This window comes from Etheostoma cragini, chromosome 1 (genome assembly GCF_013103735.1).
Source record: "Etheostoma cragini isolate CJK2018 chromosome 1, CSU_Ecrag_1.0, whole genome shotgun sequence".
Classification (NCBI taxonomy): Eukaryota; Metazoa; Chordata; class Actinopteri; order Perciformes; family Percidae; genus Etheostoma; species Etheostoma cragini.
In genome coordinates, this window is record NC_048407.1 from 25,954,306 (window position 1) to 25,979,130 (window position 24,825).

The following is a 24,825-nucleotide window of genomic DNA, read 5'->3' on the forward strand; positions in this document are numbered from 1 at the left end:
TGCATGCTTTGGCATAAATACTACAACTGGCAAATAACTGTGCACACGCACAAACACACACGAGGAATGAGAATGTTGGCAGAACACGCAATCACCTTCCTCCTCACATTTTTCACATGCTTGACTCCATTACCGCCCATCTTTAGGTGTGTGTGTGTGTCTGTGTGCAAAGTTAAAATATCCTTCCTACACTGTCCTACTGGCAAGCACAAAACAGCAAACACACCCACTGAATTTACAATAAAGTTGTAGAAGTGAAAAAGCAAGTAAACTTTATACAAATGAATAAAACTTGAAGACAAATTATCAAATATTAAGTTATAAGATTATAAAAAGTCCAAGAAAACTATTTTTAAATTGTTATGCTTGTTAAACATGTGCACTGATTTTGCCTCTCTCAGACTTTGGTTTGAGTGGAGAGAGGGGAAAAAGATATCTAAAGACAAGTTCTAGACAAGTAACGGACACAAATGAAATCATTGCTTGGGCAAGAGTGTCTTTCACAATGAAGAGAGAGAAACAGGGGGAGAGGAAAGGAGTGCCACACTATAACCCGGGGTGACGGATGGATTGTATGCTTGTTTCCTCCTACTTGTCTTTGTTGAGAAGTAAATTATTGCCGCAAACTTCTTCAGCGCTAGAGGACATTCATTGTTGGTTGAGTTATACTGGTGGACTGACTGCTTGTGTGTGTTTGTGTTGCATGCACACTTTCATGCTTGGGAGGATTTTAAACATAGCAAGAGCACTGAAATCTTCAAAAGGGAGAACATTTTGACCAGGGTTAGCATTATTGTTGAATTGTAAAGGTTTGACACATGCGACATCCTTACAGTTAGTGAGAGCTGATGCCTTTTGAATGAGAGGTAAAAAATCCAATTATATAAAAACATACATTTTTGCATTTTTTGCCTTTATTTGATAATGAAAATATGCCTAAAATTGGTGACGTAGTAGCTCAGAGGTCAGACATGCACCATCCCACAGTGAGACATCTAACTCATTCTATTCAGAGAACCAGGGTTACACATTGTTTGTTTTTGCGCATGTTGCCAGCCAGTAGAGTTTGATACTTCACCATATGACACAAGGCAAAGTATTTGCTGTTTGTGTGTATATGCATGTGTGCGTGCAGCAACACATGAGTCATGTTTAGGCCAATGGAGGCCAATTAACAACTGAGTCGTGGTTCAAGTGGGCTTGTAGCTGTGTGTGTTTAGGTGCGTGTGTTGTAATTACAAATGTAACAAATGTGTAATTACAAATTTGGGAGCGAGTCTACCTTTTTATTGTGACATTTTAAGATTGGGGTGCCGAACACACACAACAATAAATATTATACAAATAAAAAGTTTACATCAATTTAAAGGTAGTTTTATTTTAATGTTTGAAGCGGTTATAAGATTCCAGAATAATATTATTCCTGATAGGTTTTTCCCAGTATTTTTCAACTAGGCAGTAAGCTGTTACTTATAGACTTTGCCTACCATGAGATCATTTTATTGCCAGCCAACAAACTCTAAATGTGTTAAATTATGGTTGTAGCACACACCTTTAATGTCCTGGAAACAAGCTAAAGTAGTGTAGTCATGCTATAAGGCTATGACAAATCACAGATGCTACTTCAGGAAATTCTCTTTTGCCTGTAACCTTGTAAGACAGTGTAAGGTCAGCTAAAGAACTGAGTGCAGAACAACAGGACCGTTTAGCAGGAACAAAATTTGCTCTAAGGAATCCAGTTAAAATGATTGAAGGACACATCAATGCCTCCTGGACATTTGGCTGTGCTTAACAAAAGATTGACTTGAACTAAAGCTTAAAAATATATAATGTAGAGAAATGTAAAATTGTAAAAAAGTCAACTTAGAGCATGGGCTGAGGCTGCAAAGAGTGCCAGTCAATTAAATATCCACACAAGTGGGGCGCCTGGGTGGCTCGCCTGGTGGAGCGTGCGCCCCATGTACAAAGGCTTGGTCCTCACCACAGTGGCTGCAGGTTTGGTTTCGGCCTGCAACCCTTTGCTGCATGTCATACCCCCACTCTCTCCTGTTTAAAAAATCTAAGCTATCCTGTCAAATAAAGGCCTAAAAACGGCACCAAAAAAAGTACAAACTTGAGTGTGCGTTTGAGCGCTCACCTGAAACACCACTCGTGATTTCTCCAGCAGATATGTTCTCATGTTGGCACCGATGATACGGTAGCGGGTGTCAAAGCCGATCTCGATGTATTTCCCAAAGCGACTGCTGTTGTCGTTTCGGGTTGTCTTTGCATTTCCAATGGCCTAAGAAAAACAAATTGCAAAAAGAGAGACCACTTATGATGTTGGTAAGTGTTTCAATTTAAATAAAGCAGATGGTGCAGCAGTACATTTCTATTTCAACGCCATTTGACTAAATCTAGTATGCACAAATAGTAGCTACAATTGTCCCAGGATACCAAAACAGCGGAGTGAAACATCATTTTTCCTAAGGTTACTGATACTCTCGTGAAGCAGAAAGTACAAGGAGGCAACAAAGTACCTGTTTTTAGGATGAAAACATACGGGGCAAATATGGCTCAAGCATTTTGGGAAATACGCTTATTTACTTTCTTATTCAATTTCTTTCCAAGAGTTAAATCTTCAGATTGATACCACTCTCATATCTGTGCAGCTGGTTAGCTTTGCTTAGCACAAAGACTGGAAACAGGGGGAAACAGCTAGCCTGGCTCTTAAAGTACTATACATCTGATCTTAAAACTAGTACGGCAGAACATTGAAAACTATGTTTAAAAACATGAATCCCTGCTGAGCTTATGAGAAAATAAATCAACTGAAGTCAGCAGCCTTAGGTCAATATACTGGATTTATTAATGGCCCTAAAAGGAATTGTCAGGCGGGGCTACCTACAAACACACACAAACACATCCCAGCTATACAACCAGTCGGCTTGAACCGAGTTAAGTCGTGTGCCAGCCCGGAGGGCTCTTGCTGAGTTAAGGCCAAACACAGAGTCTTTCACTGCAGACAAGGAGTCTTTCAGCAGAGCAGGTATGCCCGTCTCTGCCTGCATCAAGCAAACCTGTATAAACACCACACACACAAACACTCTCCTTCTCATGTACACGCAGGTTTTGTAATGTCAAAAAGGCTGATGCAACCATCTAGTCTGCATCCAGGGTTAGAGGCTGACATCATCACTGCGATGAAAGAAAGCTTTATATTCATTGTGTCAGCTTGTCTCTGATTGGCTTGAGGTGAAAGTGATGGCTGTTGGGACGAGAGGGATGTTAGCAGAGTGGTTGGAAAGGAATGGACAGAGTGGCAAGAGGAGGGGGAGGAGGGGTGACATATGGGCACCAGGGAGCTCGCCAACCCCCCCTGTCCTTATGACTCTACAGGAAGAAATACAAAACACACACACACACACACACACAAACCCACACACACACACACACACACTTAAGAATAAGAACTGTGCAGCAGAGAGCAGAGGCACTGAAGGGAAGGGAATAAGTAAAAGCCAGTGGAAAAGAGAGAGCTAAGAGATGAGAAGGACAAACAGAAGGACATTCAGCCATTATCATCCATATTTAAGCTAAGTGTGTAAACATCCTAAATGGGCAAGGGAAACAAACGTCTATACACACATTTTTTCCAGTCCTTCACACCCACAAACCTTGACCTGAAATGTACACCTTTTTTAGTATACAGGTGGCACAGGAATGCATTAAGTGAGTTCACGGTGGAAAAATCTATGAGTAAGTCTAGATAGTGATTCTGCATCTAATGAGGTATGTTAGAAAACAAAACGCTCGCAAAAGCTTTAAAATATGGTTATAATTTCATATTCATTCAGTGGGAAACAGTTTCTATTTTAAGATACAACTGGAAGTGATCCAAGGACTTTCTCAACAGGCAGCCTGCAGTTCTCACCTCCATGATAGGGTTGGAAGCCAAGACTTTCTGCTCTACGTTGGCCTCGCTGGTGGAGCCGCTGACGGTAGCAAAGTATCTCATGGCGTATTTGGCTGATACCGTCTTTCCTGCTCCGGACTCTCCACTTACAATGATCGACTGGTTCCTCTCATCCCTGATACATTGAACAATAAAAAAAACATAAGGAAACTGTCTACATATATCACATTTTAGTGTGCTTCTAAAGGATTGAGGCCTTCTGGAAAAAAGAAGTTAAGTACTGGAAAAAAAAGTGTTTTTAATGTTATTTTAATCAATGATGTTGAAGATAGGGCTAGAGGTTAAGGTTGATGATGTGTACTGATCCTGTGAAGTTTAATAACTAGAGTGTGACACAAACAATGACAGAGTTTGGACTTGGGCTGATAGACGCTAGTCTCAGATGCTATTATCAACAAACATTTTCAGTGCCTGCAGGCAGAGCAGGTGCTAACACACCTTATTGAAGCAGCACTGACTCGTCCTACTGAGCCTCCCAGTGGCTGTCAATTTCCTCCGATGGCTTCTATCGCATCCCTAATCCTTCAATTTCATCTGTCTTTCTTGGATTTTTTTTGTCTTATACTGTAAAGTGTTTGGGAGGTTTCTTTGTCTTCCTGTGTCAGGGGCCATTGTTGTTGTGGGCATGTGACGCCTATTGAGATAGTCTAGGTCAAACTGGGCTATAGAACTGGGCCCAAGTAGATCTGAGAGAGAGCCCCACACACTGGACACTGTTTTAAAGCAGGCTCTCTAACTTCTTAATGTCTGTGTGTATGTGTGTGTGTATAAATGTGTCTTGTATATCTTGGCATTTGTATACTCTTCACTGATTGTTTTTGCACTTGCAGTGACTTGTTTCACTATTACGTACGTCATTTTTATGTAATGCACATTGGGTTGCATTTTATTATGTATGAAATGTGCTACATAAATAAAGTTGACTTAAATGTACTTGGTCTTAAACATTTAATTGATTTACTGATGGCTTATGAGCCCTGCTAGTATGGAATGACGTTTAATTCAATATTTAAAAAAATGAATAAATACATAAATAAATGTATTCATGAAAAATATGCCTTTGAAATACATGAAATCATGAAATAAATAAATGAGGCAATAAATACATAAATAATTAAATATTCAAATGAAAATGAATCAATAGGATAATTAATATATTTATTGAACTAACTGATGCAATTTCATATGAATATTTACCTCTATATAATTATTTATGTATGTATTGCCTCATTTATTTATTTCATGATGTATTTCAAAGGCATAGTTATTTATTTAACATTAAATAAATCAGCATTCCATATACTGGGGCTCTGTTGGTCATTGCCAGGTTTTGGCTGGTGACAAAAGGTGGCCGGGCCTTAAAACCCCCTGACTGAAACTATCTTTCCACTGAGATTCAACAGGCTACATCTGTAACGTCTTATTCATTTTGAAGCCCAAGACTGCATACATGGAGTATGCCCACAGTGCTATGTTATGCTGACTACAGCCAGCCTCAACTAAAACTGCCCTGCATTCGGGAAGGAAGCAAGGAGGGAGATCTGAGTAAACTTGCTATACAACAGCCTTAGTATTCATGTGTATGTTAATGCCCTAAACAACCAGAGACGGTCTAAAGTGATCTACTGGTTGGCGTTTGGCAGAAAAAAGCAGTGTGTGTATGATTTTAAGAGCAAGGAAGGGAGAGAGGGTGAGACCACCACAAGCCTATTTCTGGCTCAGCTTTGACCTACAAAACCAAAAGAGAGAGGGAGGCCTGCGCAACAAGGAGACTTCATACTCAGGTAACACACACACACACACACACACACACACACACACACACCTTGCCATCTGTTTGTAAGCCTCCTCTGCCACAGCGAAGATATGTGGGTCCATGTCTCCCATGTTCTGACCGCTGTAGGCATTGATGATGTCTGTCCCGTAGATTCCCAGAGTCTCATACGGGTTGATGGCCACCAGAACAATTCCTACAGAGCACAGAGGGAAAGTATGACACAGGTGAAACAGGTGAAACACTGAGATGCTTCTTTCAAAAACAAGGTTGAGAATTGTAATTTATATACAGCATGTTGTTCATTACCCAGTGTGTATTATCAAAATTGAATGTGTTAGGGCCCACATTGTTCTTAATATGTTAGATAGAAAGTAAAAAGGGATGTTGTATAGTACATGTGCATATGGCTTGCATACAATCTGTCACATTAACCTAATTCTATATTTGTAGAAAAAACAAAACTTAAAAATAAAAATATAGTGCAAGTGGGAATTTGAGGGATTAAAAAACAAAATGACCATTTGACTGAAAAAACCTAGATTATCACTATATGAAACTAATGTCATACCTAGTATTTATGCTCTTTAATGAAGACTAGCTGCAAACAACACTTAATACACACAATACAATAGTATAGTGATATTTATATATATATATATATATATATATGTTTACAGCTAATAAGGGACACATTGTATCAATTAGTGTAAACACAATAAATGATGCTTGAATTGTTGTATAAATACAATAGAGGATATTGAAAGTCACAGACACCAAGGCAGTGCTTAACTAATAAACCGTAAATAATCATCCACTTTGAAACATTCAGCTGACTAGCATGCCATAATAAGTACTAAAAGATAAATGGGGTATCTATTGTTTTCAGTGACTAAGCTGAGGAAATCAATGACACTGTACAACTGTATTGGACAATCTTAATTTCACAGATTGATTGTGAAGTGTTTTCATGTTGTTTGATCACACAGACATAGCATGTACAGCATGTGTTAAAGTGCCACCTACCGCAGTAAGTGTAGATGAGCTTGGAGTCGATGAAGCGGACTTTGAGGTTGTGCAGCACGGCTGGCTCGTGGAGGTAGCTGAGTGCCGTGAGGTCATTCTCGCCCACCAAGATGTCGGGGTTTCGCAGGTAAGGCAGGTTCTTCGTCTTGGGGTCCAGCTTGTGCTCAATGCTCTAAAGATAACCAGGAGAGTTATAACACAGTTACATTTAAAACAAAAGATGTTGGATGAGAATTGCAAATATGAAAGTGAACCATATTAAGATCGTATTACTTATTGTACATATTAAGATATTAATACCCTTATCCAGCAGCAACATCATGTTTAACACCCGGGTCTTCAACAGATCATATATCAACATGTAAACTCACATGAAAACCTACTCAATCCAAGGGCTGAAACTTTTTTTTAATGATTTTAGCCAACATTTGCTAAGCACCAATAAAGTAAGTAAGATACGTAATGTGACTTACATGTAATGTGAAATTACAGTTGTATTGCAGAGTATATATATTTATATATACTATATAATTTGACTGTAATGTGTTGATTTCTCAAAAGCAAGATCAGTCTGCTTTCTTTGTTTATACTTTCCAGATGATGAGAGAGAAACATGCCTTTTTCATTGCTAAAACATTAGCCTAAATCGAGTGCAAAATCCATTCAGGGCGTTCTTCTGGACGCTCCTTTACATGTTTAGTTGTTGCAGGTTTTCAGGTCGGTTGCCTGTAGCTGACTAACAGTGGAGTGCCCATTGTTTAATCAAAGACAGAGGTCCACTCCCATTAAAATTATTCTTACAGTTTTTCATGCATATGTTCTCAAAAATATCATGAGACAGGCTACTGATTTGGCATGGCTGTAGAACAAAACCACCAGTCAGTTGTGTTTCCAGCTTGTTGCCGTCACGCTGTGTGGAAAAAAAATGTATATGCCTTTTAAATGGATCTGTTTCTCTTGCTGATGTGTGTTTAATAAGTATAGTTGATTCTGTTACTGGAAGTCTCTTAGCAGACAACATCAGGAAAGAATTCGATAATCGGAGTGCTTGACTGACTAATTATGTGTCTTTGATCATATTCAGCAGCAGCGATCTACTAAAACAGAGAGAAATCAGAGGCTGCACAATCATCTAAATGTGTTATTTTTATTTATTTTTAAATTGAAATTGTGTAGAATTTTAATGTGCACATGAATTAGCAGCAAAACCCACAATGAGAGTCATTGCTGCATCATTCCATAAAAAAAACTGCAAAAACGTGTAAATGCCTTATTTCATTATTGAAAGAAACCATTTTATTGCGGGGGCTTGAATTTTTCCCCTTCCTCTTTGAAAAATTGATGCTTAAAACTTTTGCTGCTGTAAGCCTACTGATGCAAGCTATGTGATATTTAGCTACGCAAATAACCTTGACAGCTTAAAACATAACAAAAATCCTCTGTTTTCCACTGTGCTCATGTCTTAACTTTCCACCCAATGTCATTGAAAACTGTTTATTTAACAACCAGGACCAGAAACATATAGTAACCAAGTCAATGGTGCAAGCTACACTACATGTACATATGTGATTAAATTATAAAGAGAAATATGGCAAATGGTCTTGCCAGTAGCATGCTTTCATTAACAAGAGTACTGTGTGCTGTAAGCGGTTTGTATTCTAAACTGAGGAATTAAATGTACTGCCATACATTTGAAATGCTCCCTGGGGCATCTTTGCAAGCAGGTCTCATTTGTAGAAAGTGCTAACGCTGAAACCAATAACCACTAATGAGACCCAGCACTCTGAAGTGTCTTTGAGGCAGAGAGAGAGAGAGAGAGAGAGAGAGAGAGAGAGAGAGACAGAGAGAGAGAGAGAGAGAGAGAGAGAGACAGAGGACGCAACAAAAAGAGCTGAGAAGAGGAAAAAAATAAATAAAGAGAGAAGGATTTCTCTGCATTGAGCCTCACCGTTCCATCCTCCAACATGAGCTGCAGGGAGGCGTCGCCATTTTTGAAGTCCTTGGTCAGCTCAGCCGACTTCCACACCTCCTCTGCATCGGGTATCCAAACCCGAGCACACTGAGGGAGAAAAAAAATTAAGAAAGGTAAATAAACACGTGTCATAACATGAGAGGAATACAAATTATACCAAGAGCCAGGGTTGCTGACATTTTACATTGCCATCTAAAGCCCATCTTTATTTAAGACTTTGATGCCTTCTTTAAATTTTGATTTAGTATATACGCAGCTGACAGCTTTGTCATATCTCGGTTTACCATGGACCGGGTTCGAGCAGGATGTCTGGAGCTGTGGTGTCCTTTCGCCGTGACTCGGATGGATCCTAAAGTGCCGTTGCCATTGAACCGGGACAAATAAAAGATTTCACTGATATGTGACTAAATTTGAGGAGGCCCTGTGCAATAAACCAACATCACAAGGTTTTTCAAATCGGCTTAAGTCATTATTATTATTATTATTATTATTTGGAGATACTTATATTATACAAGTTTGCCCCATCTTCAACTAAAATCCCCCAAAAAGGGCCGACAAAACACTGGGTTCTATGTTTTCAGTCATGAGCTCATGGCTCGTAATGATCAGTTAAGTTGTGGGAACAAAATGAGGCAACCCTAACCCTAACAAATAGAGACTCCTAATATTTATTTTTTACAATATTGTGTGGCCTTAAATCACACACACACACACACACACACACACACAAAAAGTTCACTATAATAGTGTTTTAGGCCTTACAGACTTGTAACCGGAGGCAATCAGCTGATCACAGACGTGGAAAAACAGTGATGAACACTGGCAGTCACATGGCTGAAGAATCTAGCGCTAGCAAGCACACACGCACACACACACACACGCACACACACACGCACACGCACACACGCACGCACGCACGCACAAGCCTTACTTCTAATGGTGTAAGAGTTTGCTGGATGACTTTAAAACCCCAGACAGATGAGGTTACTAAAGTGAGGACATAAGTCGGGGGTCAAACAACATAGAGGTTGTTCCTACAGTACATTTGATATTACACGGGGGGGGGGGGATGGGAGGACATTAATAGGTCTAAGAGGTTCAACATAGAAGTTATTTGCAGCTGTATCATACAAATAAATAGTTTAAAAAATCATACATTGTGATTTCTGGATTTTTTTTTTTAATTATGTCTGTCTCAGTGGACATGCACCTACGATGAGAATTTCAGACCCCTCCATGATTTCTAAGTGGGAGAACTTGCAAAGTAGCAGGGTGTTCAAATACTTATTTTCCTCACTGTATGTGTCGGTCTTGTGCTGGATCCATCACCACGTCACAAATATAGTTTTTTACTCTTTAAATGAGATAAGATTAAATATACTCCTGGTCTTCTTGTCTTTGTCTCATCTTTGTCATATTTGTCTGTTAGTGTCTATTAAGGACACAAGTAGAAAGACTAAAAGAAACCCACATTCACACACACATTACCACAAATCCCGTGATGGGATTTAGACATTAAAACCTTTGAGTGTTATAATCTCAACATGAATGGGGATTTCCACTTCGCTAAGACTCATTTATTTTAAATACTTGGTAAATATGAACACACACAGTCAACTATTAATACAGGAGTATCTGAATGGCACTTTTAATACTTCTTCAGAACTTTGGGCTTTTTTTTTTTACATAAACTGCACATAAACTCTCAAAGACGCGAGAGAGAAAGACCTCATTGTAGAAGAGCACAACGGGAGAGATCCTGATAAATTTGGTCTGCTATTTCACTACCGATCATCTGAATCATGACATCATTGTCACACAAACCCCGGGCCTCCCTCTCTCCCTCTGTCTGTCTCTCGCTCCCCATATTAAAAGTCCCATGGCATGACAATTTCACTTTATGAGGATTTTTTTTAAACATTAATATGAGTTCCTCTAGCCTGCCTAGGCTGCCCTGGGTATCCTGCTCCGCCTTTGAGAAAATAAAAGCTCAGATGGACCAATCTGGAATATTCCCTATATGTCATCATAAGGGGAAAGGTTAGGCCTACCTCCCCGTTCTCTGCTTTGCCTGCTGAGAGAATTTAGCCCGCCCATGAGAAAGAGAGAGACATCCTGGCTTGCATAAGAGAAAAGCATGGCAGTTGGTCAAGGCCACACCGCCACCCTCCACCTAGCCCCTTCTCTCTCATCCTCAATAGCATTTAAAGGTACAGACACAGAAATGTCATGTCCTAAGGAAAGCTTATTTTTTATGACAGCTGCGCCAACACAATGAGCGTCATTGTTTGCAGCAGGTACTACAAATAGGACCTGCTCATTTGTTAGAGTTCGTTTTTATCTCATGCAATTTTATGGCTGGTAGAAAATATTTTAGATGGTACTTTTTCAGTGTACCAGCTATTGGCAATCAGACAAAAAAGTTCATTTTAGACCTTGATTAACTTTCAACAAATTAAATCAAATCTATATGTCATTTGTGAACAAAGAGCTTTACTGGATGTGTTCAAAGTGTTAAACAAGTGTTTTTTCTTTGAAACTCCACCCCCACAAACCCCCAGGTTGTCCCATTTATTTCTTTTCTAGAATCCTTTTTTCTCATAACCACTGCAAGAACACCAAACTGTGTGATCAGTGTTGTTAAATAGTATGCGTTACATAAACCAATGTGTCCCTGAGCAAGACACTTAACCCCTAGTTGCTTCAGAGGTGTGCGACCTCTGATATATAGCAACTGTAAGTCGCTTTGGATAAAAGCCCCAGTTAAATGACATGTAGTGTAAAAATGCCGTGACGTTTAGGCCTTTGAGTGACACATTAAAAAAATTATATATAAAATTATAAAAAAATGTTTTGATAAAACACCCTTAAATTTGTTATTGTTTTCAAGAATTGTGACCAATATACAGTTTGTACGTGAGAAATTGTACATTTAAGAAATAAACTTGTTAGTAACCTGTTGGACTGTGTAATGGTGACATTGTGTCAGGAGAATTGTATTTTAAATGGTAGTGATGTTTCTAAAGATATAAAATACGTCAGGCTTCAAATTTAGAAAAATGTACCTAAAACTTAGACTGGGTAAACCCCGCCCACTGTGCCGGCAACTGGATTTTGCCCAACAGCTCGGCCTGGACGTTTCATCCTCCAGCTTCAGTTCACAATTTTGCGGGAACCAATCACAAACCAGCTTATCTACCTTGGAAGCTATTGGCAGGCTTGCAATGATGACGAGAGAGAAGCAACCAATCAGCTTCTTGTTAACATTCAACATAGCGGCGGCCACCGAACGCCACAAAGCGCAGCTGAGCGCAGCAACCCATTGATGGCAATGTCGCTTCTACGTCACCCGGATCATTTGTCTGATTGGTTGAAGGACTATTATGCATACAGAGTCATTTGAACTCCGCCCATTGGTCACGTTTCTTGTGCAGAGAAAATACAGAGCAGACTCCCCAGACCAACTCTCAATCATAAAGCTATTGGGCTTGGATTGATCTGGTGATAGCCAGACTACCGAAAAGGGACTTAAAGTGGAAACAAAATAGGTAATACTGTGTTAAATGTTCAACTTCAGGCACACCTCTGTTCCTGCCTCTCTCCAATTCAACCATTTTGTTAATGTTTTCAACTTTTTGGTCCCTACTGGAGACCATCCTAGCAGCCAGCCTCCTAGCAACAAGGAAGAGAGACAGTGAGGAAGAGATGTGGAGAATAATGTAGAGAGAGAGAGAGAGGGAGGAGGCCAGAGGCTAAAAATAGCAACAGCGAGTTTTGAGCAGCATCACACCTCACGGACATATCCCTGCACTACTGAGCACACTTCCTGATTCTCATAATCATCACCATCACACACGTTTCACATGTCAGTAGGTGTCAAGTCAAATTATCCTGAATTAATTAACGTTGAAATATGCTGATGCACACGCACACACATACACACACACACACACACACACACACACACACACACACACACACATACGAGTATTGGACGAACAGACAGAGCACTACAATGCAGCTGCAGAGGCAATGAATTATATTTATAGAGCAACAAATTCCCCTGGGTTCAGAAAACAGAGGAGAGATGAAGGACAAAACTCAACTACACATGCACACTGACAGACATGTTTCAAGGACATTATCCTCCACAATAAAACACTAGCTGGAAAAAAGGAAAGTGTGAAAGCTTGAGAGAAAAACGTGAGTAGTCAGAACCTGTCCATCTTCCTTACAGAGGAATGGTAAGTTAAGGGCAGCAGACGAAGAGAGAGAGAGAAAAAGAGAGACGGTAACAACACAGGATCAAAAGACGTCAGAGCACCTGTGATGTCAGAAATCACATGACTAAAGTGTCTCTGCATTGAACTTGCCCCACATATTGCTGCATGCATGAGTGTACACACTCTGCCGATGATCTCCTGCTGCTGTGTTTGTATCTGCCATTTCCTGTTCTTCTTCTTTACCTCAGGGCACTGGCTGTGGTAACACTGATGTGAGGGTCACATGCTGTCTATGTGATGTATGTTGCTTTTTTCAGATAATATTTGGGCATTTTAGGCCTTAGTTTTAAAGGACAGCTGAAGACATGAAAGGGGAAAGAGAGGAGGAATGACATACAGCAAAGGGCCGCAGGTCGGAATCCCGTGGTTGCTGCATTGAGGATTTAACCTCTATACATGTGAACGTGCTCTATCAGGTGAGCTACCCAGGCGCCCATGTGTGTTTTGCTTTTAAAGGTGCAAAACCCAAGAAGGACAGGGAGCATAAAAAAAAAAGGTTAGCAGTGAAACTAAAAAAGTAGATAATACGAATTGAATACAACAACGCCACACCTTCTTCTGCCATTTGCATCCAGTCAGTAACAAATGCACTCATTTGAAATGAAAGGTGACATATCCAATGTATTCAGTGTGATCCAGCCCTGAGCATACGTATAATTGATTTTCTTCAACTCCAGAAAAAAGGCAGTGAAGATCCAGTCAAGTGACATCTGATTTGGTTGTTGCACTAGATTAAAGGGGTACCCTAACACTTTAGCATTGGACTTCCATATGGTTAATTAATTCATACGTAAGAGAAAGATTATTGAAGAACGGTCAAAATTTAAGCAGCATTGGCGGAGATATCCTGACTTTAAGTCCTTAGTCCTAAACAACTGGCTCCTACATTTCCTATAGCCTAATAAAACTGGAAACATCGTTTGTATTTTCATTTGAAACAGTGATACAATAGAGTTTATATTCTCTTTCAAAATGCGGGATAATAAAACAATTACTTGATACTACTGGAATTACAACAATGTATATGAGATTAGGATACTATTCAAGTCATAAGGGATTCCCATTGAGTGTACTATGGTGTACTATTTACCAATAACAGGAAATGGCAGCTAGCTCCTGAAAGTGTTGAGAGTAGCAGCCATACAGCACGATGGCCGATGGACCTAGAGCAGATAACAGGCTTGAAATCATAAGAACTGTGCTTGGTCTTTTTTCACCCGGCTCATCCTCACTGCTAACAATAACTTAACATCCTTTTACTGTCTGCTTTGACAATGATGGAAAATTATATGCAAATGATGTGCTGTATAATAATAATACATTTTATTTAAAGGCGCCTTTCTTGTCACTCAAGGATGCCAAAGACCCCTGTCCATAATCCATAATATGGATTTTTGTAAACAGGATATTGGGAATGTCATAATGCCTGGCTGGCAATGATGTTGTTATTCTATGCTACAGTTTTTGACATAAAAAAAGATCTAAGAAAATCAAAGTGTAGAAAAAAAACAAACATGAACAACATGCATCATGTGGATCATATTGAAGGACAACCATGATCTAGCAACACCAGTGTTCTTGTAGCAATGTACTGTGTTTCTGACACATCCATTATTTAAAGATAGATATTTCTTTTATATCAAATAATTAACTAGTCTACCCTTTCCCCTCACAGGAGCTAACAGCAGATCAGTTTACCGTAGGGAAAGGCTGCTCTTGAAGGCTGGTCTGATAATCCTGGTTTAACTGAGACAAAAGGATCAGGGCTGATTATGATAATTAAACACCAGCTAATCTCATTTCAGTCAACTACACCGAGATTTCATTACATTGACATATGGCAACAGGTTGCCACTGAACTGCTAACACGATGATAAAAGCTTCTACTTTTCTTAATTCTTGTCCTAAACCACACACAGAAACACAGGTATGGATGTTTTGCCATTAATAAAGACTCTGAATTAAACAGACAGTTGCCGTGGTATGCAAAAAAGTCTTTTGCTCACATATTCTAAGAAAAGCAGTCAATGGAGTCCCAGACTGCAGAAGCCTCGTCACAATAATTATGATTCTGGATTAAACCCATTTCATCCAAAACTGTGTGTTTTCATAGATGAAGTTAGCTCATTTTGGCAGATGCCGTGAAAGTCCTGTTGGTCTATTTGGTTCCCTTTTTAAGTATTTAAGCATTATCTGGCAACGCCGCTAGAGTTGAGATCAGCCGGGGTCAGGAGGGGTTACCATAGTTACACGTCTCCAACTGGCTCATAGGAAGTGAAGTTGAAAATCACTCTTTTGTTCTGTTCGTGCCCTTTAAACTGTATAGAAGACTGTGAGGCATTAAGTGATGGGCACATCATAAGAATGAATCGAGTAAACATAGATTAAAACCTGAAGACATATGACAACCCGGTCTGGCAGAGACAACTACCTAGACGGCTGCCATGCTATGCAAAAAAAGTGTTTTGCTCACATTTTCTCAGCAAAGCATTCAATGGAGTCCCAGACTGCAGAAGCTTCGTCACATGATGCCACTCATGTGAGAATCTGCTGTTTTTCTGCTCAGCTGGGCAGACACAGCATGAAGCCAAGATACAGAGATCTCAGTGCTGGTGGAGGCTTTGGCTGGAAAGAAACTGGGATTGTTTCGCAACACCCGATGGTGCTCCCTAACTAGACCCTTGGCACAAATAGCGTGCCAATGTCCAGTGAAAGATCAGGCTCCCTTACTAAGACGCTGTGACGATGCCCAGTATCTAATCCCGTTAGTTTAGTCAGTGCTGACTCTTGGAGAAGTGTAGTTCCCTTATGTCAGAGCAGGAGAATCAGTGCCCAGCTGTGCTTTTGCTTTATGTTTATACCAGATCATGGACTTGGAAGAGACAGTGGTGTTGTCTATGTGATACGCACGCAGTATACCCACAAGGAAAGCTCCAGGATTTCCATATACAAACTTAAAAATGCTCAATGACACGCAACAGCATACTTCGCATTATATTTTTTATATATTTTGAATTGTCATGTGTTATTCTTCTTGAAAAAGGCTAAATAAAAAGGTATTTCATTTCATAAATTGGTGCATAAAAGTGTATGCGAATACAGGAAAGGAAGTCGTTGATGCTCACAACTAGACTACACCCCTGGAAAGACATAAAAAAACTAAAAAACTGAAAATGGTGCGACGCTAAGCTAACCAGCTCATCAGAAACACTATTTTTATTATTGACTAAAAATGTCCTCCCCTTGCTGCTACATACAACAGTCAACATGTTGGGAAATTATTTATATGGCCTGTAAATCTATCAATTATAATTCAAAAGGAAAACATATTACTTCTCCATCTAGTCACATAGGTTGTATTCTAGACTGTAAACCCAGAAATGCAGCCCTGTACCTTTGTAACGTTGGGACAAACTAAATCCAGTGATTACATTTTGATCTGAATCAACAAATGGCATTCAGATATCAAAACACAGCTCTAGATTACATGTAATTTGTTGCTACTCTGGAGTTATTCCCTCCCTAACGATTTCACTGACATAACTAGGCTGGGAAGGATGTGTCCAGACCGGGGCTCCATGTTGCACATCAAAGAGCTTGCTGATCATTTATCAAAAAACATCATGTAGCTAAAAAGAGAAGGCAACTTCTCCTTCAACAGATCAGACAGTTTAATTTGATTGAAAGTTGATTCAAACAATTTCACAAGATCTTTTTAGGCTAGGCCTATGTTTCTACTTGATCAATGAATGGAGGTATGAGGTGAAAATTGAAAGCTTAAAAGAAGCAAAAAACTTACTTGGACAAACATATACTCCAACTCCCGGTTCATGTTCATCTTGTCTCTCTATCAAGTCTGTAGCTCATGCTGTGAGTCTGGTTTTCTGGGTGCCTCCAGCCAAACGCGCCACAAGACCAGACACTAAAAGATTGAGCACTGAACTCCAGAGCTCACTGGTGGATGAAACCTACCCGGTGAGTCTGCAGACACAGGCAGTGTTTACCGACGCCCCCCAAATTTCCTTGCCCTGTGACAGATGACTGGCCATCCCTACTGCCTAGCAGACATCCCGGCTTCCTTTCTCCGTCACATGATTTGGGGGGGGGGGGGGGGGGGGGGGGGGGGGGGGGGGGGGGGGGGGGGGGGGCAGACAGACTCTCAGAGGGAGAAAAACTGACTTTCCTTCCTACAAACAGGGCTCAACCGTAGTCTTGTTCCTAAACGCTGGATTAAAAGTGTCCTCTTGTTTTAGATTAGCACTATTTAGTAAAATACAAACATTAATCCGTAGTTCTCTAAGCATGTTGTATATTTATGTATGTGTTGTTCAACATTTAATTGACTTTAAGATGCCAGCTGAAAATTGAAACAAAGTGTTGAAATAAGATGCTAAAGGTTTGTTTCCTCAAATCATTGCAAGAAATAATTGTTGCACCGTCACAGTGAACATAACAGTCAGTCATTATGCCTCCCCCCCCCCGTACATATCTGCCCTTGGTGTGTTTGTCTGTGTTGGACAACACTGCAATGGCTACATGCCAGAGAATACAACATGACACAATTACTTTAACTAGGTTATCTCCGTAATCTAATGCACATGCTCTCTCAAATAGAGCTGGGCAGAAAGAAAATGAGCCACTGATATTTGCGCATGTAAAATTTTGCCACCTGATGGAGTTAAGGTACGGTAATCGGATGGTTGAGATATTTGAGTCCGGACCAAAGCGATTGACCAACATTGCCTCCAATAGAGCCATGCTATTATCGTGCCAAAAGATGAGGGATATGGGTAAATCAGAAATGATCACAGAAAAGAAACGTTAAATCACAATATACCACTGCTGCACCACTTTTTAATGGTTGGAAACATTCAAGCATGCTGTTTGAAACACCCATTGACAAGTGATGCGCCGGGTGTTCTCCTTTTCATCAGCTGTTGATGACAATACTCTCTCCCTCACAATCACTGAGTGGCGTGGGGCCATAGTGGTCAACCTGCTGCAAAGTTTCAACTTACCTCTGTTTTCTGACCCACATCATTCTACCCTCAAGGCTCAATCCTTGGACCTCTTCTTTTTATCATTTATACAAACAACCACTGCAATAATATAAAAAATGCAAACTATCCTTGCTATGCTGATGACAGTGTTCTCTATTGTTCTTGATCCACATTAGGTCAAGCAATCACAAATTTACAGTCCGCTGTTAACATCTTGCAACTTAATCTGGCTACTTTAAAATTGGTTCTAAACTCTTAAAAAAAACTAAAGTCATGACTTTCACTCTGGGAAAATCTAATAAAAACAATGTCCCAACCATTTGTACACTTTCTGGTAAAGAAAATGAAGAAGTGTCACATTACAAATACTTGGGTATTACCATTGACATTGTATGTCCAAGATTTAGTTAAAAAAACTGAAATTGAGTTTGTTTTTTTCTTTAGAATCAAGTCCTGTTTATCAATTGAAGCGAAAAAACAACTTGTAAATGCAACATTCTTGTCTGTCTTGGATATAGTGATATTTTATACAAGCATTCAACCTCCCAGTGTCTTCCTGCTTTGGACACTGTGTTTCATGGAGCCTTGAGATTTATCACAAACTTAAAATCTCTCACTCATCACTGTTTGCAGTATTCTCGGGTCGGGTGGTTTTCCCTCTTCATTCGGCGTTGGATGCACTGGCATCTTTTTATTTATAGGGCAGTATTAGGACTTCTTCCTCCTTATCTGAACACTTACATCCTCCAGAGGTCTGTAGGGACATATCACCTGCGCTCACAGGATCTGTTTTTATTGACAGTCCCTAAAGCCTGCACTGACTTTGGCAAAAAGGCTTTTAATTTTGCAACACCATCTGCATGGAATCAGCTTCAGAATGAACTGCAGTTGAAGGAGTTGGTCTCACTTTGTTCTTTTAAAGGCTTGTTAAAGGACCTTGCAGAAGGGCAGTCTGTATGTCACTGTTTTTAAATTGATTTAGGATCCAGGTATTTTATGATGAAATTGTCGTTTGAAGATTGAGTGAAAGTGTGTTTATGTATTTATCTGTAAGTGTCTCTGTGTCTATTTGAAACCTTGCCGCTGCCACTTGCCAGGACACTCTTGTAAAAGAGATTTTTAATCTCAAGGAGTTTTTTATCCTTGTTAAATAAAGGTTTGAATGAATGAATCATTCCTTTGCTGCCAGCATTTCAAGTGTTTTTGCCTGTTGAAAACAGAATAATGGCACATGTGTAACAGTAGGAGTAAAGACTCCTGAATGCACCACACACAATGCATGAATGCAGAATACATTGTATGAATGATTCCTGATTTCTGAAAACATGTATATTGTATGTTATACTGATAAGTTATTCAAAGATTGTGTAATGTATTAAAAATTTAATTCTCTTACCGTATAGTCACATCATTTAAAAGTGTGTTTTGTAATACACAGTAGAGCTCGGCATTATATCAATATTATTTTGATATCGTGATATGAGACTTGATATCGTCTATGATTTTGGATATCGTAATATCGTGATTTGCCAAAAGGGGTGTCTCTTACTGGTTTTAAAGGCTGGATTACAGTAAAGTGATGTACTTTTCTGAACTTACCAAACTGTTCAATTATTTGCTTTTTCTCCCACTTATTATGTCCACAATACTGATGATTGTTTGTCTAAAATCTAATTGTAAAGATATTTTGTTAAAGCACCAATTGTCAACCTTAGAATATCCCCGCAATATTGATATCAAGGTATTGGGTCAAGAATATTGTGATATCTGATTTTCTCCTTATTGTCCAGCCCTAGCTCACAGGCAAGAAACCATTATAGAATCGTGATTTAACTGATGCTTCCCACCCCTGCTTTTTCTAGAATACTAGTATATTATATATTATACTATAGTATATATTGGTATATTATATAGTCTGGATAGACTACAGTTCATTTTTAGCATAATCGCTGATGTGTGTTGCCGTTGTCTAACTCCGTTATCTTTCGGGAAACAACAACAAACTTGGAGCTAGCAAGCTACAAGCTGAAAATGGCAAGTTTTAAAGAACATTTGGATCGTGCAACAAGGCAGGTCCGATTGGTTCTTTCAATGATGTAAAGATTTACAAAAGTAAAAAAAATATCTACTATCCAACTGGGACATCTAACTGTTGGAACTGATTGGCTGAGATTTGCCACTGACAAAGTACATACAGTGCTACACTGGTAAGAGCAAACTATGTTTAACCATGTACCCAGCTAATTTAACAGTTAACTTCCGTTAATATTGTATGTGAAGTTTTCTTTTGTGGGGTGCAAATCTTCTCTATCAAAACAAGTTCCTTCCTAAGACCATTTTGCAGAAGCACCATCTTAGCTTAGCGCCGCCCAAGACAATTGTGATTGGTCTAAAAAAATGCAAAAAGCCAGAGTGTTTTTTTCCCCTATCCAGGAGTGTATTAGTAGAGGAGCCAGACCTTACTCCGCAGCACTTTGAGAAAGGTTCGGCAATGGGAGACTAGTAGTAGAGTAATAAAACAGCTTTCTGGTATTGTCTTTTTAATAAAAGTCCAAATGGCTCAGTTTTCCACAGTAGGTTACCTCTGTTCCCCTGTGTTCCCCTTATCTGATCCTTCCTTATCTCCCCTTGAATTGGAACAAAATAAAAACCACTGTCCTGAACATGGTGAGCATAGTTCATTACTGCCTCACTGCTGTGGATTGACAGCCAACCACAGCCTTGCTAAAGTCACTGACACATACAGAGCAAGGTTGTCTGACCTGCAATTGGAGGCAATGCTCTGTATCTTCTACACTGTAAGCTCACAGGGAAATCTGCAGAAGCAGTAGTTCTTGTCTCAGTTAAGCTTCATGAATCGATGCCCAGTCTAGTATATATAAAAAGATGCTCTTGTTGCAGCAGAGCAAAATGCTTGCGTATTTTTGCAACTCTAGGTAGTGCATTGAATAGCCTTTCCATCTCTGAGTCATCTAATGGGAGCGCCGCCTCACTTCCTTTTCCATGACAATATCCTCCCTCTCTTCCATCTCTGCTTCTAGAACACAGCACTGTTTCATTCACATTCGCCACCTCTTGCTAGGTTTCATCCTGATTTGTTTCACTTTGCTACATCTAATAAAACAAACAGATTGCATATTTTTGGTTTAAAACTTTAGCTTTGTCCAGGTCCACCAACTCACAATATCTGCCTTCACCTCTCTGTATACTGGAGGTCAGGTCAGACAGGAGCCAAACGTAGATTGGAGCACAATCGGATGCTGTGTGTGTGTGTATGAGTGTGTGTGTGTCTATGTTTGGATATGTTAAACAAGCAGCTCAGAGCTACTCAAAACACTTCTATAAAGCTTATCCATACACAAAAAGGGCTAAGTATTTTCCAACCCTGTGTTGGAAAAGTAAGTAACAGAGAGGCTCTGACATCAGAGGTGGACTTCAAAAGCAGACTGTACCATTCAAAACAGAACAGGACTTTGTTTCCCAGTCACACTGACACTACATTCAATGTTTCCCCTACTCCTTTGCAATTAAAACCAGATTCCTATGGAAACCGTTTCCTATGGTATAAGACTACAAGCCAAATCCTGCTGGCAGAGGAAACTAATTAAGCAGCCTCAGCCACAATCTACTAAGTTCTCACCTAGGTGCTGTTTAACCAGACCCAACACATTAATAGAATAGTTGCTGAAAGATTGTGAAAGCAAGCAGCAACCCTTATTTGTCTTGATGTAAAATGCAATGTGATATCATACTGCATGTAAGACCAGCATATTCATTTAAAGCCGCCTCCACTACTGAAAAGATGCGTTTTCCTGTAGCAACATTCAAACCTATCTATAACATGTCAGAAAAATATTAAATATTTACATTATAAGAAGCTGAATCTCATTAATTTTGATTTTCTATGAAAAATGATCGGCAAATAATTTCATCACTAAACAAAACAAGACACGTTTTGTGTGGCCCTCTCCTTAACGATCAGAGGTCAGGATCAGCTACAGAACAGCCAAGGAGACAGCAGGGACACAAACATTTCAGCAGAGTCTCTTTTGATTCAAAAGCACCGTCTTTGGCGACTTGTCCAACACACTTAAGAGGGAACACATTTCTATCAACACAAGGGCTCCAACTGAAAGTAGAACGGTTTAAATTACAAATACACAGCAGTGCTGCTGTTCTGTGCGGATTTTAAAACGGAATTTCAATAGCAATCATCATCATGATCGCACACACTGTCACGTTTCCTCAGCACCACGAAGCTGAAAACACCAGCTGTCAAAGTAGGGGGGTGGGTGACTCATCTTCTCCCTCACACACACAATTTCTTATTTTGGTTTCACATTTGCAAAGAACAAATACGGCAACAGCACTTATGATCTCGTGAGTCCTCCTTAGCAGCAGTGTCATATTCTTTTCAGTGAGCATCTGAAGCTGTAAAGCTGGAGTGCTGCTCCAGGGCCTCTACTAGTAACATCCTGGATGCTAAAGGATGCTAAACCGTCCGGATGCAGCTGCCATCGCAGCATCTCAGCGGTACCCAACCTGCAGGACTCGGTTCACAACCAAAAGATCCGAGTCATACATCTAAGACCCAGGCCCACATCAAAATAAAACACTAACACGGGGCCACGTAGATGCACAGGTTTGAGCAAACGCCAACTGTTATGGTTTAAAATACCAGTAGGTAAAACCAGAGCCTCCATATATAATGGCACCGCCTTTGCATCATCCCAACCCCTCTAACCACCAGAGGGGATATGATGTATATGAAGGCCCGGGACAATAAAGCTATCTTGTTCAGGGGAACAAACAAGGTCACAAAAGACAAAACAATATTAATAAAAAGTGATTTTGAATGATGTAGCTACGTATATGAAGAGGACAACTGTGGGGACACCAACGATTCTGCCGCATCTTTAACGTTATGTTTTTGTCAGCTGCTGCACCCATTTCAGCGCTGAACTGACATCTATATTTAAACACTAAAAACACATCTCACTGCGTGTCAGACCAGCAGGTTTTTTTGTGGTTTCAACATCATTTTCATTCATTTAACCAACACCAAGTGTGCTGTTATAAATACACATTCTTTTCCGCAGTGAAATTTTAACTGTCAGCATGTTTACAGGGTGAACATCTTGAAAATGTGATGCCACTTAGCATGACGCTAAACCTGCGACTATGATTGATTTATCTAGCGTTAGCCGACATGCTAGCACCGAGTTGAATACATATAAATATATGCTTGTTTTACCTTTGTGTACAGCTCCGACGCTGCCATGACGGTTACACACGCTATGTCCTTTCTCCAATCTGGGCTAAAACTCCGGCAGATCTCCGCTGCGCATGGAACTCGGGCTGTGTTTCCATGTAGAGGAGGAAGAAATCCTTTGTTGCTGCTGCAGGGACTCAAGGGGAAGATGTGTCTGTTATCGCCATGATAACCAACCTGGAAAGCTCAAAGCTTCTTAGGTTTCGGTGTCTCACTTTGCATTCTGGGTACGATGGATGAAATGATTCAGGCAACCGGGGAGGACTGTCACCGCGTGGAAAACTGCGCCCCCCGCTGGCCACGAGATGAACATACACCAACAAAATAATTTTTGGTGCGCCTGAAATCCTAGAAACTGAATGGTTTCGGAAGGACAACTCTACATCTTTTTTTTTTTTTCACATCGTTTCATTGTAAATATACTTAGTTTTCCGTGGCTGTCTTACATGGCTGCAAACTCCACCCTCTCCTAAATATATCAAATGATTGAACTATACTACTATTTGTTGTTATTTGAATAAGATACGGTAATAATAATATGCAAACTAATATTTTTGTTCATTTTGCAATTGTATTTGATATATGTCCATGCTGGGATAGCATTATTTGCAATTAATTACTTCATGTATGTGTGTACAAACATAAACATTTGCATTTATTTATGCACTGAATAGACAACTGAAATTTCCTTATACATACTTCCTAAACATAAGGCAACATAACACACAAACACAGCAATTAAACATTTGTCCAAAACTATTTTATTTACAAAACAAAATGGCAGAGTAACTGAAGGACAGCCATAAACATGCGCAGCTCAGACTGACGTTGTGCTAGCTTTGATTTAACACAGGTTAACTTCATCCAGTCTAGAGAAGCAGTTTACATGGCCAAGGACATTTTTAAAATAAACGTCTTTAACTGATGAGTATAGAAGCTTTTCCCAAGTCTGAACACAATTCCCAACATTATTTATTCCTTGCCAAGAGCTTCAAGTAAAAAAAATGTTATACCATACAGGACACTAGACTGGTCCTTACTGACAGAAACCTATCTTTTAGGTCCCATATATTCCTCTACCTCATCTGCTAGCATGGTTATGTTCCTGTGTCAGACTGTTTCATAATCAGATGCTGAAATGAATGGCCGACCACAAATAAAATACAAACTTTCAACATTTCAGTTGAACAACGTTTTCAAACTGAAGCAACAGCTCATCCTCTTTCACTCTTTGTTTCAACATGTCTTGAACGCATTATCTGCATGATCACCCAGTGCTTATACGCTGCACCTGAGCATTTCACCATGTGTAAATGTCTGTGTTCAGTACACCTTGATACATTTAAAATGGAGCTCAGTGAGGTTCACCTTCGGGAGCCCCTGCAACACACATGCAGTTGTATATCACACTCTGGCCTTCGTTGTGTGGTCCTTTAGTACAGCTTCCTTCCATGGCTCACAATCAAAGTGTAAACAACACTGAGCTTGGCCTCTGGATTACTATAATCAGTAAATCACAAGCATATTGACAGCATAATTTCGA

General features: G+C 39.8%; 1 protein-coding gene across 14 annotated transcripts in view; it reads right to left on the reverse strand.

Annotated features, from left to right (window-relative positions):
- myo5aa (myosin VAa) overlaps positions 1-23,535 on the reverse strand; it is a 54,264-nt gene extending 30,729 nt beyond the window's left edge. For 13 of the 14 annotated variants that reach the window (XM_034874038.1, XM_034874028.1, XM_034873952.1 and 10 more), the window contains exons 1-6: positions 16,810-16,965; positions 8,704-8,814; positions 6,756-6,927; positions 5,781-5,925; positions 3,914-4,070; positions 2,138-2,281 (exon numbers count right to left, since the gene is read on the reverse strand). In XM_034874038.1, coding sequence (XP_034729929.1) covers positions 2,138-2,281; positions 3,914-4,070; positions 5,781-5,925; positions 6,756-6,927; positions 8,704-8,814; positions 16,810-16,848 — 768 coding nt within the window. In that variant the 5' untranslated portion in view covers positions 16,849-16,965. Of the gene's footprint in view, positions 1-2,137; positions 2,282-3,913; positions 4,071-5,780; positions 5,926-6,755; positions 6,928-8,703; positions 8,815-16,809; positions 16,966-23,264 lie in introns of those variants that run through there. The other variant, XM_034873971.1, reaches the window with a different exon arrangement.
- Positions 23,536-24,825: the final 1,290 nt, after the last annotated feature.